General features: G+C 33.7%; 3 protein-coding genes and 1 pseudogene across 6 annotated transcripts; 3 read left to right on the top strand and 1 right to left on the bottom strand.

Annotated features, from left to right (window-relative positions):
- On the top strand, positions 1,079-6,982 carry LOC109346601 (autophagy-related protein 18g-like). 4 transcript variants are annotated; one of them, XM_019586260.1, is made up of 9 exons: positions 1,079-1,486; positions 2,134-2,592; positions 2,766-3,170; positions 3,284-3,529; positions 3,640-4,473; positions 4,561-4,718; positions 5,418-5,554; positions 5,767-6,294; positions 6,594-6,982. In XM_019586260.1, the coding sequence occupies exons 1-8, from the start codon at positions 1,325-1,327 to the stop codon at positions 6,291-6,293; spliced, it is 2,928 nt and encodes a 975-aa protein (XP_019441805.1). In that variant the 5' UTR covers positions 1,079-1,324; the 3' UTR covers position 6,294; positions 6,594-6,982. The 4 variants fall into 4 exon arrangements, with proteins under 4 accessions (XP_019441805.1, XP_019441802.1, XP_019441806.1 ...); XM_019586257.1 differs by having other exon boundaries at positions 6,587-6,982; XM_019586261.1 differs by having other exon boundaries at positions 5,767-6,297; positions 6,602-6,982.
- LOC109346608 (histidine-containing phosphotransfer protein 1-like) lies at positions 8,892-11,225 on the top strand. Its single transcript, XM_019586266.1, has 6 exons — positions 8,892-9,128; positions 9,212-9,342; positions 9,426-9,494; positions 9,710-9,781; positions 10,707-10,779; positions 10,944-11,225. Exons 1-6 carry the CDS (start codon positions 9,069-9,071, stop codon positions 10,992-10,994), a joined length of 456 nt encoding a protein of 151 aa, XP_019441811.1. The 5' UTR covers positions 8,892-9,068; the 3' UTR covers positions 10,995-11,225.
- Positions 14,576-15,961, top strand: LOC109346605 (probably inactive leucine-rich repeat receptor-like protein kinase IMK2). Its single transcript, XM_019586264.1, has one exon. It carries the CDS (start codon positions 14,618-14,620, stop codon positions 15,809-15,811), a length of 1,194 nt encoding a protein of 397 aa, XP_019441809.1. The 5' UTR covers positions 14,576-14,617; the 3' UTR covers positions 15,812-15,961.
- Positions 17,445-21,911, bottom strand: LOC109346603 (annotated as a pseudogene).

Genomic DNA, 22,330 nt, shown 5'->3' with positions numbered 1-22,330 from the left:
ATACTTGTAATGATGTTTGAGAAGACAAATAGTCATTTTTTTTGTTAAGAAATTAATTCTTTCAAGGTTTATGATTATTCTCCCTATAAGTATTTGATATCAGAAATCGAATATAGTCAAGTTTTATATTACTAGACCAACACATAAAAAAGGAGAGTGTTGTTACTACAGTGGCTGAAAGGGTGCTTCTACGAACTCAACTTAGTTTTGAGTGTACAAATATGAAATTGCTGGTATGACTAATCATCTACCACTATGTATTCTTTGAACATCGAATCTATTTTCATCTAGAAGGGGCTAACTAAAATATCAATTTGCTACCTCACTCACATATACATTGTTGTTTCATAGTTTGTCTTACTCTATGTCTTATGAACTTCTGATTGATCATAAAAAATATATTTAAGTTAAAATTAAATTATTAAGTATTTTTCTGATCAATAACATATTTATAGTACATAGAATGACATGACACAAACTGTGGGATAACAAGTATGTTTCCCTCCCTCAGATATGTCTATCTCATTGTTAACAAATAGGAAAATGGAATCTATATTAAAATTTGATGTTTTAACATATAAAGTAGTATTAGGCTTATTTCTAATGTTTTATATTATATTTAATGGAAGTAGAAACATCATTAAATTTATAATAAATGTTTATAATTAATCAAAATCTTTGATCATTAATTAAGCTAAATCATTGACTAGATAAATGTATTTTTTTTTACAAATTCATTTATTATAGTGATCAAAACAAAAACTCCAAAAAATTTCTTGAAAATGATTAGATGGATCATTTCTTAAATATATCCTGGTTATTACAACAAATTATCTCTCAAAAGTCATACACAACAAATTAGTCAACAAACAAGATAATACCATTTCCTAAAACTTCATTTATAGAAAAAATCCGTTTATTTATAACGTTATGAACTGATTTGACCAAACTCTGATAATGTCATAATGAGGAAAAAAATTCCAATTAAACTAAAAACCTTATTTATATTATAATTATAATTTGTATTTACATTTCAAGTTGAGTAAATGACAAGCCCAATCCAATCAATTATTTGGGAAGTAAATTAAGGAATTGAAAAGAAGAGAGAAAGAAAAAGGGAAGAAAGAAAGAGAGAAGAAAAAGAAAATACACAAAACGAAGAACTTGAGTGTAACATTGAACATCGATGGATGAGAGAGTTATAGAAAGCGAAAGCGAACTCTTTATGTTTGGCTTCAACGGTGTTTTTTTCCGATGATCGGAAATGTTGATTTTCCGGCAAGTGGTGTCGGTGGGAGTTGACTGAATAATAATCAATAGAGTGATGAAGAAAGGGAAAAGTAAAAACAACGGTTTATTGCCAAGTTCGTTGAGGATAATCTCTTCATGCATCAAAACCGTTTCCACCAATGTCTCCACCGTCGCCTCCTCCGTTCGCTCCTCCGCCGCTTCCATTACCTCTGCTCCCGATGATCACAAAGACCAGGTAATAAAGTTTATTTATTTGTAATACACTTTTACTTACTTTCATTTATTATAGTGGATAACCTTGTTTTTAATAGATAAATTTTATTTGTAGTATACTTGTTTGTATAGTTTCCTTAATTATATGGTTGTTATTTATAGACTTTACCAAAAAAATGTCAACTTTATTTACTAACTCATTCGAGCTTCAAGCTTGCTTTGACTTCATCCATCATCACCAATTGCAGTTATTTGAAATTTCTTTGTATGATTACACTTTCTGTTTTATCTTAATTTGGTTTAGATTAGAAAACAATGTGATGATCAGATCATATAATCTTAATGTCCTAAAAATGTTGTTGGCAAATACCTTTATGATCTGCAGATCATGGTTTTGGAGTAACCACAACTGTTTTTCCTTAGAAATAACCTGAACCAAACACCCTTTTTGTTTGCTCCCGTGAATATTTCAGAAAAAGCTAATATTGTCATAAAGTAAGCAAGTCCACTTTTCACTTTTAATCTAGAATGCATTATAATCTTAACCTACTAATAACATTTGGGTGCTTGCTTCACTGTAAATCATTTTGGAGGAGCCTTATCCATAAATTTCAGCATCATTTTACTTTTAAGAGGTAATTATAATTTTTCCTTTTACTTGGTTTGCAGGTTACCTGGGCTGGTTTCGATATACTAGAGCTTCATCAGTCTAACTTTAAACGCATTCTTTTACTTGGTTATCTCAATGGATTTCAAGTTCTCGATGTCCATGATGCTTCTAGCTTTAGTGAGCTGGTTTCAAAGCGTGATGGTCCTGTTTATTTCTTACAGATGCAGCCTTTTCCTGTACACTCTGATGGCCAGGAAGGGTTCGTAAAATCCCATCCTTTACTGCTGGTTGTTGCCGGGGATGATACCGGCAATATTAATCACAAAGGTACCCATTCGAGTGGTTTAGGAAGGGATGGTAAGGTGGAAAATCAGTCTGGGAACAGTGTCAACTCTGCTACAGCTGTTCGGTTTTACTCATTGAAGTCTCACAGTTATGTTCATGTTCTGAGATTTCGGTCTGCGGTGTGTATGATTAGATGCAGTTCACAGATTGTAGCTGTCGGTCTTGCCACACAAGTATGCGGTGCTACCTCTGTTGTCTTTTAAAATTGTTGAGTACTTACAGTAGTAGACCATTATTGCTAGACAAAACATAAGAGGATCTACCAATCTAGTTGTCTTAACTAATTTGTGTCATGTACTCATGCATACATGGGTTTATTTACTTTCTCGATTATTTGTTTTGGCAGATATACTGCTTTGATGCGTTAACTCTTGAGAATAAGTTCAGTGTTCTCACCAATCCTGTTCCTCAGTTAGCGGTCCAAGGATCATTAGGTGTTAATGTGGGTTATGGTCCTATGGCTGTGGGTCCAAGGTGGCTAGCATATGCTTCCAACAGTCCACTGCCCTCAAATGTAGGATGCATGAGCCCACAAAACCTAAGTCCTTCTCCAGGAGTTAGTCCATCTACATCTCCAGGCAGTGGTAGTTTGGTGGCTCGTTATGCAATGGAGTCCAGTAAAAATTTGGCTGCTGGGATAATCAAATACTGTCATGAGCTACTTCCTGATGGTTCTAATTCTCCAGTACCATCAAATTTGGGTTGGAAAGTTGGGAGGGTTACAGGAGCTGATAAGGATAATGCAGGAATGGTTGGTATTGTTTCATCATGGCTTAGCTAATTGATAAGTTAGAAATATGTACGCTTTAGGTGAGAGAGGATATTAATCTCTGACTTATTCTTAGTTCAAATGGTTTATTGCAGGTAGTTGTTAAGGATTTTGTTTCCAGAGCAATTATCTCACAATTTAAAGCTCATTCTGGTCCTATATCCGCACTATGTTTTGACCCAAGTGGGACCCTTCTGGTCACTGCATCAGTCTATGGGAATAACATTAACATCTTTCGGATAATGCCATCATGCACACGCAAGGGTTCAGGGGTTCCAGGCTATGACTGGAGCTCTTCTCATGTGCATCTTTATAGGCTTCATCGTGGAATAACACCTGCTGTTAGTATATCTTAGTTGTAATATGCATATTATATTTGCTTTGAAGTTTAATTTTCTTTTTATAGCCTGCTTTTATGCCTTTTTAATCGTCTTATTTTCTTATATGACAGATGATCCAGGACATTTGTTTCAGTCAGTTCAGTCAATGGATTGCAATTGTTTCATCCAAGGGGACTTGTCATCTTTTTGTTTTGTCACCTTTTGGAGGTGATACTGGTTTCAAAATTATTAATTCTCAGGGTGAAGAACCCTCCTTACTTCCAGTTTTTCCTCTACCTTGGTGGTTTACGTCATCTTCCACTTCTTATGAGCATCCTTCGCCTCCTCCAGCACCTAATGTCCTTTCTGTGGTTAGTCGGATAAAATACAGCAGTTTTGGATGGCTTAATACTGTTCATAGTTCTACTTCGAATGTCACAGGAAAAGTTTTTGTTCCTTCTGGTGCTATTGCTGCTGTTTTTCATAATTCTTTATCTCATTCAAAGCAGCTTGGTAACTCAAAAGTGAAACCATTAGAGCATCTGATGGTATATACACCGTCAGGTCATGTAGTTCAACATCAACTTTTGCCATCTGTTGGTCCAGAACCAAGTGAACGTGGTTCGAGAACCCAGTCAGCTTCAAACCTGCATATGCAAGAGGATGAGTTCAGAGTAAAAGTAGAACCTATTCAGTGGTGGGATGTATGCAGAAGGTCAGAATGGCCAGAAAAATGGGATCCTTGTGGCAATACTGTTGATAGACAAGATGGTATTGATAGTGTTCAAGAGAAAATATGTTCTGCTGATGGCTATGGATTGGATTTTTGGGATATAAGTCGTGGTGTTGGGGAAAAAGTGGTAAAGCATTCTACAGGGAAGCCCCGAGAGAGATTTCATGGGTATCTATCTAATGCAGAGGTGCAAGTGAATTTTGGAAGGCTGCAAATATGGCAAAAGCCTAAGGCATGTATTGTGCTAACTACTAAGTAGTTTTGGTTTCCGCATACAACTTTTACTGTTCCTTGTTAATTAGCTTCCTTGTTTGTACAGATTTACTTCTGTGCAATAAATTCTATGAGAACTGGTTTTAGTGATGGTGGAGAGTTTGAAATCGAAAAGATCTCTGCTAATAAAGTTGAAATAAGACAGAAGGAGTTGCTGCCTGTCTTTGACCATTTTCATAGCATCAGACCAAGCTGGAATGACAGGTAGTGTCTGTTTTTCTTTTTTACCCCTGGTGGATTCGGCTATCTATCTAGCATGTCATTACTTTGTCAATCCATGTTATGCTTTCTGATGAAGACTACTTTTAGATTATTAATATTTATTGTGACAATGGTATATGATAAAAAGAAAATGGGATTCACCAAATATTAAAGAAACAATGCAATGGTTTTTTTTTATCATTAGACACTTTGGACTTTCCCAATTTTTTGTCTGAAGGGAGTATTGACTTCATTTAGCTGGTCACCTTGCGGGCACTTGCTATTGTTTGATGTTGAATTTGTGTCTTACTTTAATGGGATTGCAGTTTATATGTTTTCATTTGCAAACATGATATTGCGTCATCCCCAACTGACTTACTGTATCATGTTATAGATGAATGGATTTCATGTATTGTCTCACCAAAAATCATGTTTGCTAGCTGCACCTCAATCACCCCTTGTGGAAAAACAGAAAAAAATAAACATCAGTATTATCAAAATTTTCACCTGGTCTAGATTACATGTAGTCATCTATCTTTTAAGCACCTGCATGCATTCAGTGTATGAGCGAGGTAGGTATCATGTCTAGCAAATTGCATGTATTATCATCAGTGAAATGGCATCTATGTTGTTTTTCGGTTTGTCTGTGATTCTCTATAGTCTTTTATTTCATCACATGCTTACTTGGTTGTTTGACTTAAGAGACCATGCTGGGGAAAAATATTTGAACCTTGCATCTCCGGTTCCCTATCAAGCTGAAGACAGGCAAACTGCTGACATGACAGTTATTTGTCACTCAAAGCCAGCATCCCTGAGTTCCACCGAAAGCTCTGATGGAGGTAAGAGACTAACTTTTAACTTCCGTGGAGCAAACATAAAAACAGTTATTGAAGACCCATCAGAATTTATACAAGAGTGAGGATGTATTTGTGAAAATGCATTTTACATTTTTTTAGCTTTTCCTTGAAGGGAATGCTTTACATGTGCAAAAAATTTTAAAATCTTTTATTAATAGCCTACCCTTTGATTTGATGTCTGTAATTTACTTTAGGTTCATCAAGAAGGATTGAAAATTTGATTGACCTAGATCAAATTTCTCCTACTTGTCACGTATTTGGTGAGATCTACCTAGAAAGAATGGGGGCAATCAATGTTGAACCTTCGCTGCAAAACAAGGCTGTGCTGGAAAATTTGCCTCTATCTGGGAACCTGAAACATGACGATTCTCAATATGACTATTGTCTTGATAACAGACCATTGCTGCAAGGGAGCAAGATAACTTATTTAAAGGGAGATACTTCAGAAGATGTTGGTATCAGTGAGGGCTCAACATTTGACCTGAAACATGCTTCAGATAAGAGTGAACCTATAGAAGTGACCCCAGTAATGCAAAATGGTGATGGTCGGTCATTTCCGGATAGCCAGTGCAAAACACCGAGGCACAAGGTAGGTAACGTGTTAACTGAAGTAGTAGCTGATGATGTTGACAGCAGCAGTAGCCACCATGAAATAGAGCAACCAGAGGAGGATGGGGAGAATGATGAATTACTTGGTGGCTTGTTCGCCTTTTCTGAATAAGGTAAAAATTCTGGCTTGTAGTTGCAGTTGCATCTTCTATGGGTGAGTTTCACCGCAACGGTTGTTTGCCTTGTGACCTGGAGGTCATGAGTTCAAAATCCTTGAAACAACTTTGCTTGCGAAGGTAAGGTTACGTGCATCTACCATCTTCAAACCCTATTAGATGGTAGCCTCATACATTGGGCCGTCCATGCATCCTTGTGTGTGTGATTGAAAGTTTCACATATATCATTAAATTATAAGTTATTGTCAATGGACTGATGAAAATCATTCTTTTTTTTATGTTGACTAAGAGTAAAGAGCAAATCACAGCATCAATGAAGGTGTCTCATCATCTGTGCTAGCTGGAGTCTCAGTTAGGAATGTGTAAAAAGCAATATGTGAATAAGAAATGATAAAAGAGCAACAGATTAGGCTGATTTGTTGCTATATGGTGTGACCTCTCTCTCTCTCACTTTTGTACATTTTGTAAATAGGAAATCATATTATATTCACGGGTTTGCTTACATTGGGGTCCAATATCTATATGTTGGGTTTGCATGCACCCTCCTAAGCTCATTTTTTTTAATCAATCTTGCATCTTAATTGTGGATTGGGTATGGAATTTGTGTAATACATATTGTTTTAAGCTCTTGAATTTGGCAAGAAGAATGAATGGAATTTGTAAAAGGTCAGTTAAATTTTATCATGTTTTACTTCATTTTTAATTCTTGATTTATTTATATGGTTTGCTTCTTTTGCTTTGTCAAACTACTGCTTTTCCTAATTAAAAAAAATTAAAAAATGAGTCATGATTAGGTGGAAAATAGTGTAAATAAGCAAATAGTAATGTTGATAGTCTCAGCGGAAAAATAATGAAAGTGAGATTGTTATTGTTCTGTGGGCTGTGGAGCATAAAATGTTTTTGCATGAGCTCTGCTTTGCTGGATTCTATTTAAAATGAGTTAACTTGCAGTTGAAGGATGTGTATTCATAAGTAAGGAAATAAAAGTTGAGGAAAGAAAAGTTAAGAGAAGATGTTGAGTAGAAAATTTGGTGAATTTTTAGCTGTTTGGTATGCTAGAAAATAGAGACAAATATAATTATAATTAATAATAAAAATGGCATGGATAGAAACATAAAAGAATGAGTTTAACTATATTATTGTATTGATTTACTTTATTCATTGAGTTTTCTTCTCGATAATGGAATACAAACGTAAAAGCATGAATCCTACTATTATTTTTTTCTTGGTTGTGTAAAAAACCAAAGTGATAAATATAACTTTAATTTTTTCATATATCTAAATAATATAATCTAAAAAGGTTAACAATGTTAGAATTAAATTATTTATTCTAACAAAGTTATAATTTGACTTACAATATATTGGTTTAAGAGGAAAAATTGAGTGGAATGAAAATTGAGCAAAAAAAAGATAATAAAAAATAATGATTTTTAATTGTGTGATATGAAAGAAAAATATATATTAGTGAATTGAAAAATGTTCAATAACAAAAAAACAAGCCTTTTTACTATAAGTTCAGATTTCTCTATATATGAGAAAGAAAAGTTTTTAGTATATCTCATTTCCTTTTTCTTTTTTTCTTTGATTTCTTTCCAATCTAATGTTAGTGAAAAACTTTTCTTTTGCTTTTTCTTATCATCTTTCTCTATTTTTATTTTTGTACTAACAAAAGTATTTCATACCATTTTCAATAAGAAATTAATTCATTTTAAGGTGTATTATATTTGAGGGAGAAAATTATAACTTCCAACTAGTTGCAACTAAAGAGAACGTGACTGTGAGATACACGTTCTTATGAATATTGTTGATGGAGCTGATACCACTATTTCGACATCTTACCATTTTTCTTCTTAAAAAAGAAAAGCATGCAAATATCTAAAATGAAGATGGAATGAAAATCGTATGTAAAATATTTCTACAATTTTTTTGAAATAATATGTTATTTATAAATCAATTATTAATAATAATGTGGTGTTTTGTAATATCTTTTTATAATATAAAAAGATTTATAAAATAATATATCATTTTTAAAATAAACTTAGATTAAATCTACTATAAGTTATCAGGACAATGAAGTCTACTAATCCAAATGAACAATTCTTTTTTTATTACGGAATAAAAAAATGTATTCATATGTACCAAAAAAAGTATATTGTAGATGATTTTTTTTTATTTATAAACTGATTTAAATACAAAATAATCCATTTTAAAATTTAAACATTCAATGGAAATTCTATTTTTGGGATAAGGACAAAATAAAATGTAAAATTAACTTTTATTTAATATATAATCAATACATAAAAAGTTCTTTGCTAAATTGATTGACTAATCAACGAGTGTTAGTTCAAGTGATATATGCTTAATTCTCCTTAAGCAAAGTCTGGATTTCAAGTCTTCGATGAAAAGTATACTTGCTGCTGGGAGAGTTAGCCCCGTACATGTGGATGTTACCGACTCAGACATGATTGTCTCCGATGTAATAACAATGTTGGAAATAAAAAATTGAGTGAGTACCTTTCCTCATTCAACACAACATCCTTAACATATTTCAGAAAGAATTCAAATAGACACTACTCACAAACAAGACACACACTTAAGATAGAGAGAAACATAACAGAAAAAGAAAGAGCCTTTAATACTTATTTGTTTTGTATACACTAGTATTTATACCCTCTCTTAAATTCAATTGCAAAAACCCAATCTCGCAGCTATTTATACACACAAATTCTTCGTGTTTAACTGATATCTTTGATTCAACCAAATTAAATCTCATGGATGTGATTCAATGGCAGAAACAGCTCCTCGATCACCAAGCTGTTATGCTTCGAGAGGTTCCAAAATTTCTATTTCAATAATTCACTCTTTATTCAGTATTATATTTTGAATTTTGATTCTGTTGTTGTTGTTGTTGTAGGGATTTCTGGATGATCAATTCATCCAGCTTCAGAAATTGCAAGATGATAGTAGTCCTGATTTTGTGATTGAGGTTATGACTATGTTCTTTGAGGATTCTGAGAATCTCCTCAATAACATGAAACGCGCTTTGTATGTATTCTTTTTTTATCTCTCTTTCTAATGTGATCGATTAACTTTTAATCTTATGTATGTATATATGTTGAACTGTGCAGAGAACAAGTGCCTGTGGATTTCAGACAAGTAGATGCTCATGTTCATCAATTCAAGGGAAGCAGTGCCAGGTACATAAAGCACTGGATGTATGCAACCGAAGTTGTTTCTAGAATTTTAACTTACTATTACCATGTCTATCGTGATTCGATTTTCGGTTGAAGACTGGTCTCAGCTGTCGTAAACCAATTTTCGATTGAACATTGGTCACACGACTATTTCAAAGACAAACGACTTATTTACGCTGTAGTAAACACAATTATGTATCTGATTATTTTTTGAACAGTGTTGGGGCTGGCAGGATAAAAAATGTCTGCGCCACTTTCAGAGATTTTTGTGAAGCTCAGAACCTGGAAGGGTTAGTCTAACATGTTCTCTTCCCTTTAGTCCTACTTATCTGTGTTGAATCTTTGAACATGCACATTAAGATATTCACATATTGCTTCAACATTCATATATGTTATTCGCCTATTGCTTCGACATTCAAATTTTATTTTTGATCAGCTATTGCTTCAACATTCAATTTTTATTTTTGATCCACTACGCTTCAGACATCCACATCTCAAATGTTTCTTATTACAATGCTTTGGTTACTGAATGAATTCATTGATTCATAGGTCCAAATTTTTTTCCAAGTCAATAGGATTTCACATATATAATTTCTGGTCTGTTTGAGAAAAAAACTACAAGGGAAAATTACTGACCCACTTGTTTAAAATTTAAAACTGTTCTAAAAAATGATTTTGATTTTACTGTTTTTCTGAATTTCTACTTTTTTGGCTTTGCTAGTCAAACTAAGACAACCATATCTTTCACCCTTAAGGAGTAATCCAGTTTTGTAGGCTTACATTTGGAACAAGAGAGCTTGCTGTTCAATAATAATGGAAATTTAATTTATTAGGACCGTAAGATTGAAGAATATGAAAAATAAGTAATGGTAGTATCCAAATGCTGAGAACATTTTAATCAATCTTCTTATTCATATTGGATATGATTGAAAACTTCGTTTTTCTTCATGATTCAATACTGCATGTTTATGCATCTCCATAATTAAACTGTATTGGATGCCATTGCAGTTCATTGACGTGTCTGTTTTGAAGAATGATTAGTTCATAACATGTTTGGCTCTTCCTTTTAATCTTGTGATTTCAAAGTTCAAAACTTTGGAGACTATATAGATTGTTAAAGTGAATATGCTTTTATTTTTCCTTTTCATATGTGTGCTCCGCTCATATTTTAGGAGATATATGCTTTGCAATTAATTAAGCTAAATTTCGGTGCAGGTGTGTGAGATGTCTGCAACAGTTGCAATATGAATATTCTCTGCTGAACAACAATCTTCAACCCTTATTAAGGGTAAGTACTTGTTAAAGAGCAAACTCTTCTGTTTCTTTTTCCTCTCCTTAAAAAGAGTCTGCATTCTTAATGTTTGTCCTTCCTTGGATAACGGTGTCTAGCACCTTGTTTGGATCCTAATATAAAGTGATTGATTGCATTATTCCTCATGCTGAGTATTGCAGCTGCGGCAACAAATCCAGGCTGCTGGTGGTACAATTCCGATAATCGACTAGAATGAAGTTATACATGACTACCGACCGTTGAAAATGAGAACGAAGTGAAGCTTTTTGGAACATTTAACTTTTTATAAATTTTAATTTTATCCTGGATTATTGGTTGATCATTTTATCAAAAGTTTAAATGATCGGACAGTGCTGGTATGAATAAGCATTTCTTGCTTACTCTGGTTTCTATATGACTATATGTATATGATTATTTTTCAAAAAAACATTGTCTTGTTTAAAGTTTGGTGTGTACCACTCAATGAAATGACAAGGTTTATGTCCATTTATATCATCTAATTTTGTATCTTCAAAAGAAAATGCAACTAAACTGAGTTTATCCCCTTTTGTAATTTGATGAATTATTATATATGTATGATTTCCCTTCAAAGTTTTCATTCTTTTGATTGATAAATACAGATTGACAAAAAGAACAAAGTTCCAATACCAGGACTTCATAGTAATACTGTTAGAACTTAGAAACATAATGTTACAAGTTGTTGTGATATTTGTGTTGTCTGTTGAATCAACCTCATAACGGTTTAAAATGACACTTATTTTTTCGAACCCATGTTCTTAAATTTGAAGCCCAATATTTTTTTTAAATTCAATGATAACCCTTAAATCTATTTTTCTCTTCCACAAGCCTGCTTCTCTTTTTTGAAGACACATAACAACATTTGATGAGTTTAATTAGATTTGTTTGAACTTTTCTGAAGTCACCTAAACCTATTTCCATCTTTCACATACCATATTCCGGAACACAAAGTGTGATATAATAACGTGTTAATCTTTTTCATCCATCAACCGATTTAAAGATTAAATATTCAATAATTTATAATTAACAATGAAATAAGATATTTGTTGACCAATAGAAAGTTATTGTGGCAGTGTTATACTTATACAGATAGAGTCTGGATGAAAAAGACTGCAGAACAAAGCTACATTATTATTATTAATTCACATGCGGAATGAATAGAGTAGGAAGAAATATATAGTGTAATCAATCACCACACCAAGACCCAAAATAGTGGGTAGTTTGGGTTGTTGTGGTTGGTGCAATCTTCACAAAACTTGTAACACGACAAGTGCAGTTTGAGGGAGAGAAAGTTTTATCTCTCAGAATTGCCTCCAACTATATTTCTATTCTATAAAGTGGAGTAGTGGAGTGGTTTTATCTCTTAATAGAGTACATCATTATGGTTGTTTGTTTTTCTATGTCTATTGTTGGGGACCAAACTCAGACTTATCATCCTTCTTTATGGTTTCTGTTTTTGTCTTTATTATGACTCGGTTGGGTTTAATATTGAGGTAGACACATGTTAGAAGTCTCACATTGAGTAGAATAGCAAACTTAATGTGGTACTTAAGCCATGAGGTTCTCCCACTTAATAAATTAGTTTTTTGGGTTGTGCTCTCCTCATGTGTTTAAGTCCTAAGCCGTTGTGGACCTTGACCCTTAAAGGGGCAGCAATGTTAGGTTTGAATAACAAATTCAATATGGTACTTAAGTACATGAGGAGAGCCCAAATTAGTTTTTTGAATTTTGCTATTTTACTCAATGTGGGACTCCTAACAACACATTTCTTTCTTTATTCAATGTATTCTACTCGATGTGGTACTTAGTGAAATATGAAAATAATTTAAAATTTTCATATATCCTTATTCAATGTATACTTATACCATAAGATAAGTTATCCAATTTATAAAAATGTAATATTTGTCTTATTTATTCTTTTACCCATTATTATATTTATTCTTTTATTAAATGTTATTGGCATGCATACTTTATCTGTTCGTATTAATACTTTGTCAAGTTGTGTTTTGTTCACATCTCTAGGTAAGTAGTCTCTTTCAGTGGCCACGTTTACACACTTGTCTAAGCCACTCACAATATTTGGCAATTTGCTATACTGCCATATTATCACCAACTCCTACTTAATCATTAATTTAACTATGCATAATTAATTATGAGGTTAGTTAGCAATAATGCAACCTAAAATTGTCCCTTCATATTTGTGAGAAACTTAAATATCTCATTGTCTTGGGAATGATTTAAATATTTGTTAGACTACTTTTCTCAATACTAATTGATTTTGAGATGAAACATTAATACTTCACGTAATCAAATAGGGTGGTTAATTAGAGGCTACATTAGAATTCTTTTTTTGGGTTGAAAACTTGAAATTATATATAGCTTGCTTTTAACAGTTGGAAAAATAGCTTTTGACCCAAGCTACTGAGAGCAGTTCAAGTGTTTTTAGCAAAAGAAAAGTAATGAACAAGAAAGATTGGAAGAGGAGAACAATTTAGGAAAATAAAACAAACTTTCCCTATGTAAGTAGAAGAGCACATGGTAGTTGAATTGATTCTGTTATGTTGACTTTTAGTCTGTAACCAAGTAAACAGAAATGGTAAAAGTTCAAAGTAGAATGTGAATTGCCAAACAAGCTTTGCAGAATGCATTTCTTTGACTCAAAATGCATTTCACTCTTCTTAATATTTGAAGTTATGATCTTTTGTGTATTGTGATATTATTACCTTGTTAGTTTTTAATGTGAAAAAGAAAAGAAATAGTTGAATGATAAAGACAGTATATTTATGAGGATTAATGGATGATGATATGCATTTATGCACAAGTTAGTTGAAGTCCAAGTGTGGATCTCAACCACTCACGCGCTTCATATTGATTTGGCAACTCTCCAACTGTAATGTTTCTAACTTTGGATAGAATTGGAAGCAAAATAAGAAACATGCGTTTATTATTTACGATATTCTTTGCTGTATAGTAGTAAATAGGACTGGCCCGTGCTCCAAATAAATAAAACCTTTCAGAAAGAACACAAAAAGAGGCACGTGATGATGTGATAGTGAGAATGCCTTCATTGTTGAAGATAAGAGAATATTTGTTGTCTCATACTTTATATTATTTCATGTGTCATGGACTTTACTAAATTAATATTTTGTTTTCTTATCATGCCATCTTATATTATGAAATATCAACTGTATGCATAAATTAGCTGGCCATCACTCACATAAATAAAATCTACACTTACCTTTTGTCTCTTGGTGACAGATTTTTAGTTATTTGGTTAGTACTAATATTTTGGGTTTTAAACCTTTGGCTCATTTGGTGTCTTCAACAGAGAAAATAACATTTTCATATTTTTGTTAACTACATAACATTAATAAACTATGGGATAAATAACACGTGTCATCCATTTGTTATAACCAAAAAGTAGAAAAGAAAACCTCACTCATTTCGACAGCTATTGTTTTCTGGTTGTGGTAAGACAAAAGCGCGTGGCTAGTCACGTGATGTCCAAACGAAGCAAATAGCAAACCTACCGAACCTTGTGACGTGTCTATCTGAACCATAGGTATGGAAGCCAAGTAGGTTCGGAGAACCGTTTGATATGAAGCAGTTCCCAAGAGTACAACAAAAGTAGTAGCTATTGCAATTAAGTGTTTTTTCTAAGAAGCCATAACCAAAACAAAAACCCAAAATCCCTTCACTTCATATTCATATTCACATTCATCACTTGCTTCTCTTCCAAGCCTAATCCTTTTTTATTTATTGTTCCACCCTTTATATAAATTAGTAAACTTTAAAGCACCCACTTCACCATTTTCCAATGGGTGCCAAAAACAATGCTTCTTATCTCTTGTTATTTTTCTATGTATGCTTCTTCTTCATGCATTATAATGTAGTTGCTATTTTGGACCCTCTTGATTTCTTATCTCTTCAATCTATTAAGAAGGATCTAGAAGACATGCCAGGTTCCAATTTCTTCTCTTCTTGGGATTTCACTTCAGACCCATGCACCTTCTCCGGTGTTTTCTGCGATTCCGATAAGGTCATTGCTCTCAACCTCGGTGACCCTACGGCTGCTTCACCCGGTCTCACCGGCCGAATCAACCCTGCCATCGGAAACCTCTCCGCCCTCGCCGAGTTCACCGCCGTTCCGGGAAGAATCTACGGTGCTCTACCGCATTCTTTAGCTAATCTCAACAACCTCAGGTTCGTCGGAATCAGCCGGAATTTCATCTCCGGCGAAATTCCGTCAGGCTTGGGCGATTTACCCAACCTTCGAACCATCGATTTCAGCTACAATCAACTCACCGGAACCATTCCTCAGTCAATCGGAACCTTACCGGAGCTAACCAACATTTTACTATGTCACAACCGTCTTTCCGGTTCAATCCCCCGGTTCAAGTCAAAAACCCTAACCCGGTTCGATCTAAAACACAACGCTCTGTCCGGTTCAATAAACCCAAACTCTCTCCCTTCATCGCTTCAATACCTATCCTTATCCTCGAACCAACTATCAGGCCCAATGGACCAACTCCTAAACCGGCTTGACCAATTAAACTACCTAGACCTCAGCATGAACCAATTTACAGGCCCAATCCCGGTTCGGCTCTTCTCATTCCCCTTAACAAGTCTCCAACTACAAAGAAACCGATTCACCGGTCCGGTTCAACCGAAGGATAGAGTTTCAATCCCAACCATTGATCTAAGCTACAACCGGTTATCAGGTGAAATATCACCAATGCTAGGAACCGTGCAGAACCTATATTTAAACAGTAACCGGTTCACCGGTCGAGTTCCGAGTAGTTTAGTGAACCAGTTATTAGAATCAAGCATTCAGATATTATATTTGCAGCATAATTATTTAACGGGAATTGAGATAAGTCCAACAGCGGTTATTCCAGAAAAAATATCGTTGTGTCTACACTATAACTGTATGGTCCCGCCCGTAGATACACCCTGCCCCTTCAATGCTGGGAACCACACTACTAGGCCTATTGCTCAGTGTAACGGCTGAACGGGAATATTTTATATTAAAATTATTATTATTATTTTTTGTCGTGGTTATGTGGAATAACAAGATTGTGAATAGGCATAAAGTTATATATAGTTTTGGTGCTATTATTGCTAATGTAATATGATTCATGAGCCAAAAATTTGATCATTATTATGATGCTTAATTTCATATATTTTTGTATCGTCAAATAGTTTTTTCTTGTGTTGAGCATAATGATTGCAATTTTTCAGCTTCTTTGTTTGGTTATTCTGAGGATCTAATAAAGTCTTATACTACTAGATCAATATGTCTTATTGGTAAATGAAACATCTTAGAAAAAAGAAAATGGGAATAAAAATAGAAAGAAAGATGAAACTGAGATTATGTAGGGATTTGATTACACTTACTTTGGGGTACATGGAAAGTGAATACAATGTCCTACTCATTTGGTTACTCTAGCACAAATCATACATATAACTGCTAAGTATGATCACATACCCATCATTGTGAAGTTTAAGGTGCGCTTTATTTTGTTAATATTTTGAATCAATCCACAGGCATTGATAATTTACCTTCAATCAAAGTATGCCTTAAAATGTTAGCAGATCATGGCCACCAAAAAAAACAAAAGGACAGCAGTTATCAGTTGAAGGCCCCAACCCTCCATCTTATTTTGCCTTCATTGTAGTGATTGATACCTAATTTACTCCGCATTTGATTTCAATCATTATTTTGTCAATGAACATGATTTATGAGAGAGTTTCATCAATGAATATAATTTATAATAAAGTATTATGATTGTCGTTCGATCAATATATACACGTAATAGATAAATGTTTGATTGTTGTTGTAGTGATTGATACCTAATTTACTCTTACATTTGTAGCCCTAGTGCAACATCTTTGGTTCATTTATCACTTACCATACAGCAGACAATAGGGGCCCAAAATTTACAACATGTTAAGCTATCAGTTGGTCCTTTTGCAGAAACAGCTACTTTGTATCTCACGCCATTAATGTGACAAATTTCTTCTTCTCTATTTTGAAAAAACCCCTCATAATTTATTGAAATAAATTTGCATTTATGCAGCAGCTACCAGGTATAATCACCCTACTCTTCTATAGTTATTAGAAGACCTATCCAGGAATCAAGGTATTATATCAAAGAATATGATACAAATAATCTTGCTATAAGAGTATTGGTGAAGATATTCAAAATAATCAAGTTACTATTAAAAGGCTAACTTTCAAGAACCCAGAAGCAACTAGATTTTTCCTTGATCTTTGTAAAATGTGACTGGAAGTGTATATGTAAATGCTTCAGCAAAGGCACCAGATATAAGTCTAGGTTCTGACCTCAAGGTACATGGAGTGGTACAAACTTTGAGACAGAAAATGTGATGTGCTCCCAAGACTCCCTAATACTGATGCATTGGTACAATGAGTATTACATTAATTTACTACATACATGCATGCATACAAATAATTAAAATCTCAATTTACTTTGTTATTTCTATACAAGATTTTGTGGTAGTTCATATGATACATTTTTGTGTAAAACATATACAATTTTATTAACAACATAGATCTCAAGATCATTTCATAACTGGTTTGAGTAGACATCATAGGTAATCATCATAAAATTGTCTTTTTAAGAGCCTCTTTTTAGTCTAAGAAGTTGGTGCATCACTCCCAGTAAATCCCCATTTCACAATATCCTCATCCCAAGAAGAGCTAACAAGAATAATCTGAGAAGGATGCCAACTACAATCTCTCACAGGTGATTTATGGTGCTTCAGTGTTGCAACTTGATCTCCACTCACCTGTATTCAAGTATCAAAAGTTACCATCAATAAAAGCCAACATAAACTTCATTTTTTCCCCTTGGGGAAGGAGGAACTTTTATTACTGAAAAAATTAACACTTTCATCTAATACTGATAATAGGAGAAAGAATTCTCCTCCATTGGTTTCCCCTTCACAAAGGGTTTTCACCTTTTATAAAGAGCCAAATGCTCAATTATTACTGATTACAACATTGAATGAAGTCTATCCTCTTATTCCCCCTTATTTATAACCTTCTAACTAACTATGCTAACTGCATCTAATTGGCTCTGTATCCTGACAGAAGCTCAATCTAACTGCAAAGTTCCTTCGTTGGGACAAAGCATGCCAATGCGTAGTTAGCTGAGAGGACATCTATCACCTTACCTGGTATTTCCTCTTCAATTTTTGTTAACAGCACAAAAAAACTAACATGCATCAGAGAGAGAGAGAGAGAGAACAAAGATAACAAAAATACAGGAGAATTCTTGTTTTGTTCATGTTAATAACATGAAAATTATGTTATAAAAATTGGTTACAGCTAATAATTATACTATTCGTTAACTTGTGTCTAAATAAAATTGTACCAAGTACAGACAAGGAGATATAGTTAGAGCAGCAGTAACTAAATTACATACCAAATCATATACATAAACACATGCATTGTGTGATCCAGTATAGATGTACTTCTGGCCAGTGCTGTAAATGCAACGAAAACATCAGGTAAACTAAAGCAGTATAAAAAAAGAACATTGATAATTGCAACACTTCAAGGGTGAATAAAATCTTCCTGATCAAAACCGGTATAAAAACGGAATTATGCTAAAAAAACTGCATGGTTAGGAGCAAGGCCGTCTCAGTGCTCACCTAAAAGCTGGGGAGAAATAGCAGCGGATAAGAGTGCGTAAGACTGAATGACCTCTATATGTAGAAACTGACTGGTCAAGAGGGTGATTCAAATATTTGGCTTGAGGTGGGTAATCCATCCACCTATAGTCCCATTCATAACTCCTGTACCCAGGATTGCTGAAATGAATGGAAACACATATCAAGTTTAGAATTCAAAGACATTTACATCAAGATATTAGTGGAAGCCTAAAAAGAACATAGCAGGTAGCATGGGATGACATTTTGCGTATGTCCCAAAGTTTGATGGTTTGATCTTTACCATTTGAAATGAAATAATGTCCATCTCCACGGGTATCAATGAATGTAATGCCCTCAAGGTGTCCCATCAAAACCCCTGCTGGCTTGCCTTTATCAATTAAGCAACGCCGACCCCAGGCCTAAACATACATGTACAGTAGAATGTGTCTTCACTAAAAATCAGGGAGGAAATCACAGAACAATTATAGTTATGAGATGGGAATTCTGTAATAAGTGATGAAACGGGCATTTATCTTAGCTAATAACAACTCTCAGGTTCAACTTTTTTTAAACCTTGACTTGAAGGTATGACTATGACACTGACTAACTGTGAAGTAGGTTCCATCACTTCCATATAAAATCAAAGTCATGATACTAAAAAAGAGTGCGAAAAACAAAATATCTTGACGTAAGAAACCATCTTATAGTGTAGAAAATACCTTGCAGAAACTATCATCACTCCCAGAGTAAATAAGGTGACTAGTTTCATCGGCAAAACATCCAGTGTTTACATCAGACTGGAACATAACATGAAAACAAAAGTTAGAAACTCTCCTGGTTAGTATTCTTGACATGATAAGAAAATAATTTCTTCAAAATATTGAAAAATAAATTAGGTAAACCCAATCCAATGGGATTTTTCTGTTTCAACATCTTTCCTTTTCTTTTTGGTAACTTAAGGGTTGTGGGGGATACTCAAAGTGGTCTGGTTCTTCTGAAAGAAGGGATTAGACCTCCAATGCACTCATCAGCCCAAAGACAGTGCAGAAAACAATTCATTACAAGTAGTAATTCTTTATTTCATAGTCGAGTCAGCTTGATTTATGTGTGTAAGCTCAAACAGAGGATAGGACTAAAGTCAAGAGTCCTCCTTGAGAGAGGAAAATATACACACACATACTCCAAATTTCTTATATATCTTCACTCCTTTCTCAAATATACCTATGATACACAGAATTTCACAGGCATTAATGTAATGAGACTAACAATACATAAAGTGAGTCAAAATTCCAATTAGGGTGTTCAGCAATCTATACCATTGCCTGGAAAATAAATCTACCCCCATGTTACGAACAATCCATTGTCTATGGATGTAGAGCCTTGGACTAAATTAAGAAACCAAGCACTTCAAGTCATTCCACAACATAAACCAACAAATATAAAAGCACAAGTCATGTGATAAATAAATATAGTATTTATGCCAGGTAACAATACCATATGCGCTAAAACTCGAAGTGAAAGCTTGTTTGCCTCAAGATCATATACATATATAGAATCGCCACTACTTCCTGCGACTAATTCTCTTCCATCCGTTGAGAATTTCACACAGAAAATTCCAAAAGAGTATCCTCCATCATCATCTGAAGAAAAATCCAAACCGTCATGGATTTCCTGCATATTATAAGAACTGAAACACATTAATATGAAAAGAATTGCATTAGATCTTTGTAATTCTTTCAGTTCATCTTAATGGATTTCTTCTTTTATCCAAATATTGAGGATTTGACAAAACCAATTTTTAAATATCTACTGGCCAATAATATTCTATAGCAATCAACGCCGTTGCAATATTTATTGAATTACGGGCGGGAAAAAACAGAGCAGCATTAGTTTTGAATACCGTAACATTTGCTAGGGACTCCATTTCACTGGACCCAATATTTACAATGTGTACAATGGGTGACATGCTAGCATAAACCTGAAATTGAAGAGTGCAGATGCCATAAGAAAAAGCCGAACAATGATAGCAATATACTTTACCACCCCTATAGAAGGCAAAAAATAGATTAAGAGGATGTTAACATTTTGGTGTGATGCTATTATAAAGGTAAAACACAACATCTCACAAGATGGTGTTGATCACGAGAAAGAGATGTATCCGTGATTGTCCATCTCAAACTTTTGGCAAGAATGTTCTTCTGAATTTTCCAACCATTGTCCACGTCGTATATTCTTATGTGGCTTCCTTGCAAAGTGATTTAATAAGAACTAAAACTCTAACAAGCACATAAAGTTTAAGCTGGAAACAACTTACCTGGAAACCAGCAACAAACAGTGAACCATCAGCTGAAAACTGAGACACATATGCTCGACTTGCCATTTTATCAACGAGCCATGGACCATTTACAGGCAAATATCTGTTCCAGAGATGACAGCGATCTGCCGAAGAAAACCCTCCCGGCCTGAGTAATTAGATTCCCGACCACCTAGCATCTTCACAGGGAAAACAGGAAACTCTGGCCTTCCAGGTCCAACTTGGCCAAGCTGTTGATGGGGTGTTGACTTTAACTTTGTTATCTGAACAATTTCATTGTCTACATGTTTCAATGGCCTTTTAGTTTTTTGACTACTAGAATCTTCATCCATGGCATCTCCATCTTCACATAGATTGGATTCTATCTCTAATCTACTCATAGCATATCCCATTTAGTCAATGAAAACAGCAATGGATATAGCATGCATAACTATGCACAGCAGCAACCAAAATTTTGTAATGAGGAAGCTTTTTATCTACTACAAAACCTTCACAACATCTCCATGCTTGTCAATCCTAATATTTTGAATGAAAAACTGAGTAAACCTCTGCTTTTCATTTCTCATTAAACAATTTGAATCAATAATTCAAAACAAAAAAAATTGAACAATTAGTACTAAAAGATAAATCTATTTCATTTTTCACATTGAAGTTAATACACTAAAGTTGAGTCAAGTTCTTGTCAAAAGCACCCAGATATTAGTACTGATTTAGAAAAGCTTTCCACACCAAAAATGGGTTTGGTTTGTTGTACCCACATTAGGTTCCACCGTTCCAGGGTAACTACAACAATTCACAAGAAAGAAAGCAAAACCAGTAATGAATCAAACCCAATAATGCACAAACTAAACAAGATGAAACAAAACATAGCCATAATTAAAAATGAATTATAGCAATTTGTCTTTAAAACTAAGCCACTTCTCAGTAATAATACATAAAAAATCAAGTGTATAAAAGATCAACCAATGCTAATAAATAATTTAGGGTTCAATTCCAGTGAATATATGAAGCATGAACATCACAAGATGAAAGTAAAAGTTAGCTATAAAGTTAAACCAATGAATTAACGTCCAATTAGTGGCTTCAAGATTATAACAATGTGGAATTTTTATATCAATGGAAAATAAAAAAGGGAACAATTCTATTTTTATATCAATGGGAATTTACATGTTCCTGAAAGAGCCAAATATTCTGGTATTATGTTTGTTTGTCTGATTCTGAAGTGTGTTTAACAAAAAGAGTGGAATTATTTTTTTCTTTCTGTTTTTGAGTCCGAATTATTGGAGAATGTAAATAATAATAATCTATACTTCTATACTATTTTTATACTTCCTATTAATAAAGCCAAAATAAATAATAACTACTATGGTATAATTTTTATATTACAAATTTATCATTTTTAACATCTCTTATTAATAATTACTATAAATTTCTTATTTTCATTGATTTCGTTTTATATAATAATATATTATTAATCTTCTACACATTCTCTTATTTATGTTTTATTGAATTTATATATTACATTTCTTATATTTA

The sequence above is a fragment of the Lupinus angustifolius genome, chromosome LG04 (assembly GCF_001865875.1).
Source record: "Lupinus angustifolius cultivar Tanjil chromosome LG04, LupAngTanjil_v1.0, whole genome shotgun sequence".
Classification (NCBI taxonomy): domain Eukaryota; kingdom Viridiplantae; phylum Streptophyta; class Magnoliopsida; order Fabales; family Fabaceae; genus Lupinus; species Lupinus angustifolius.
The sequence above is the reverse complement of the archived record's forward strand: the minus strand, read 5'-3'. Positions and strand labels throughout refer to the sequence as shown.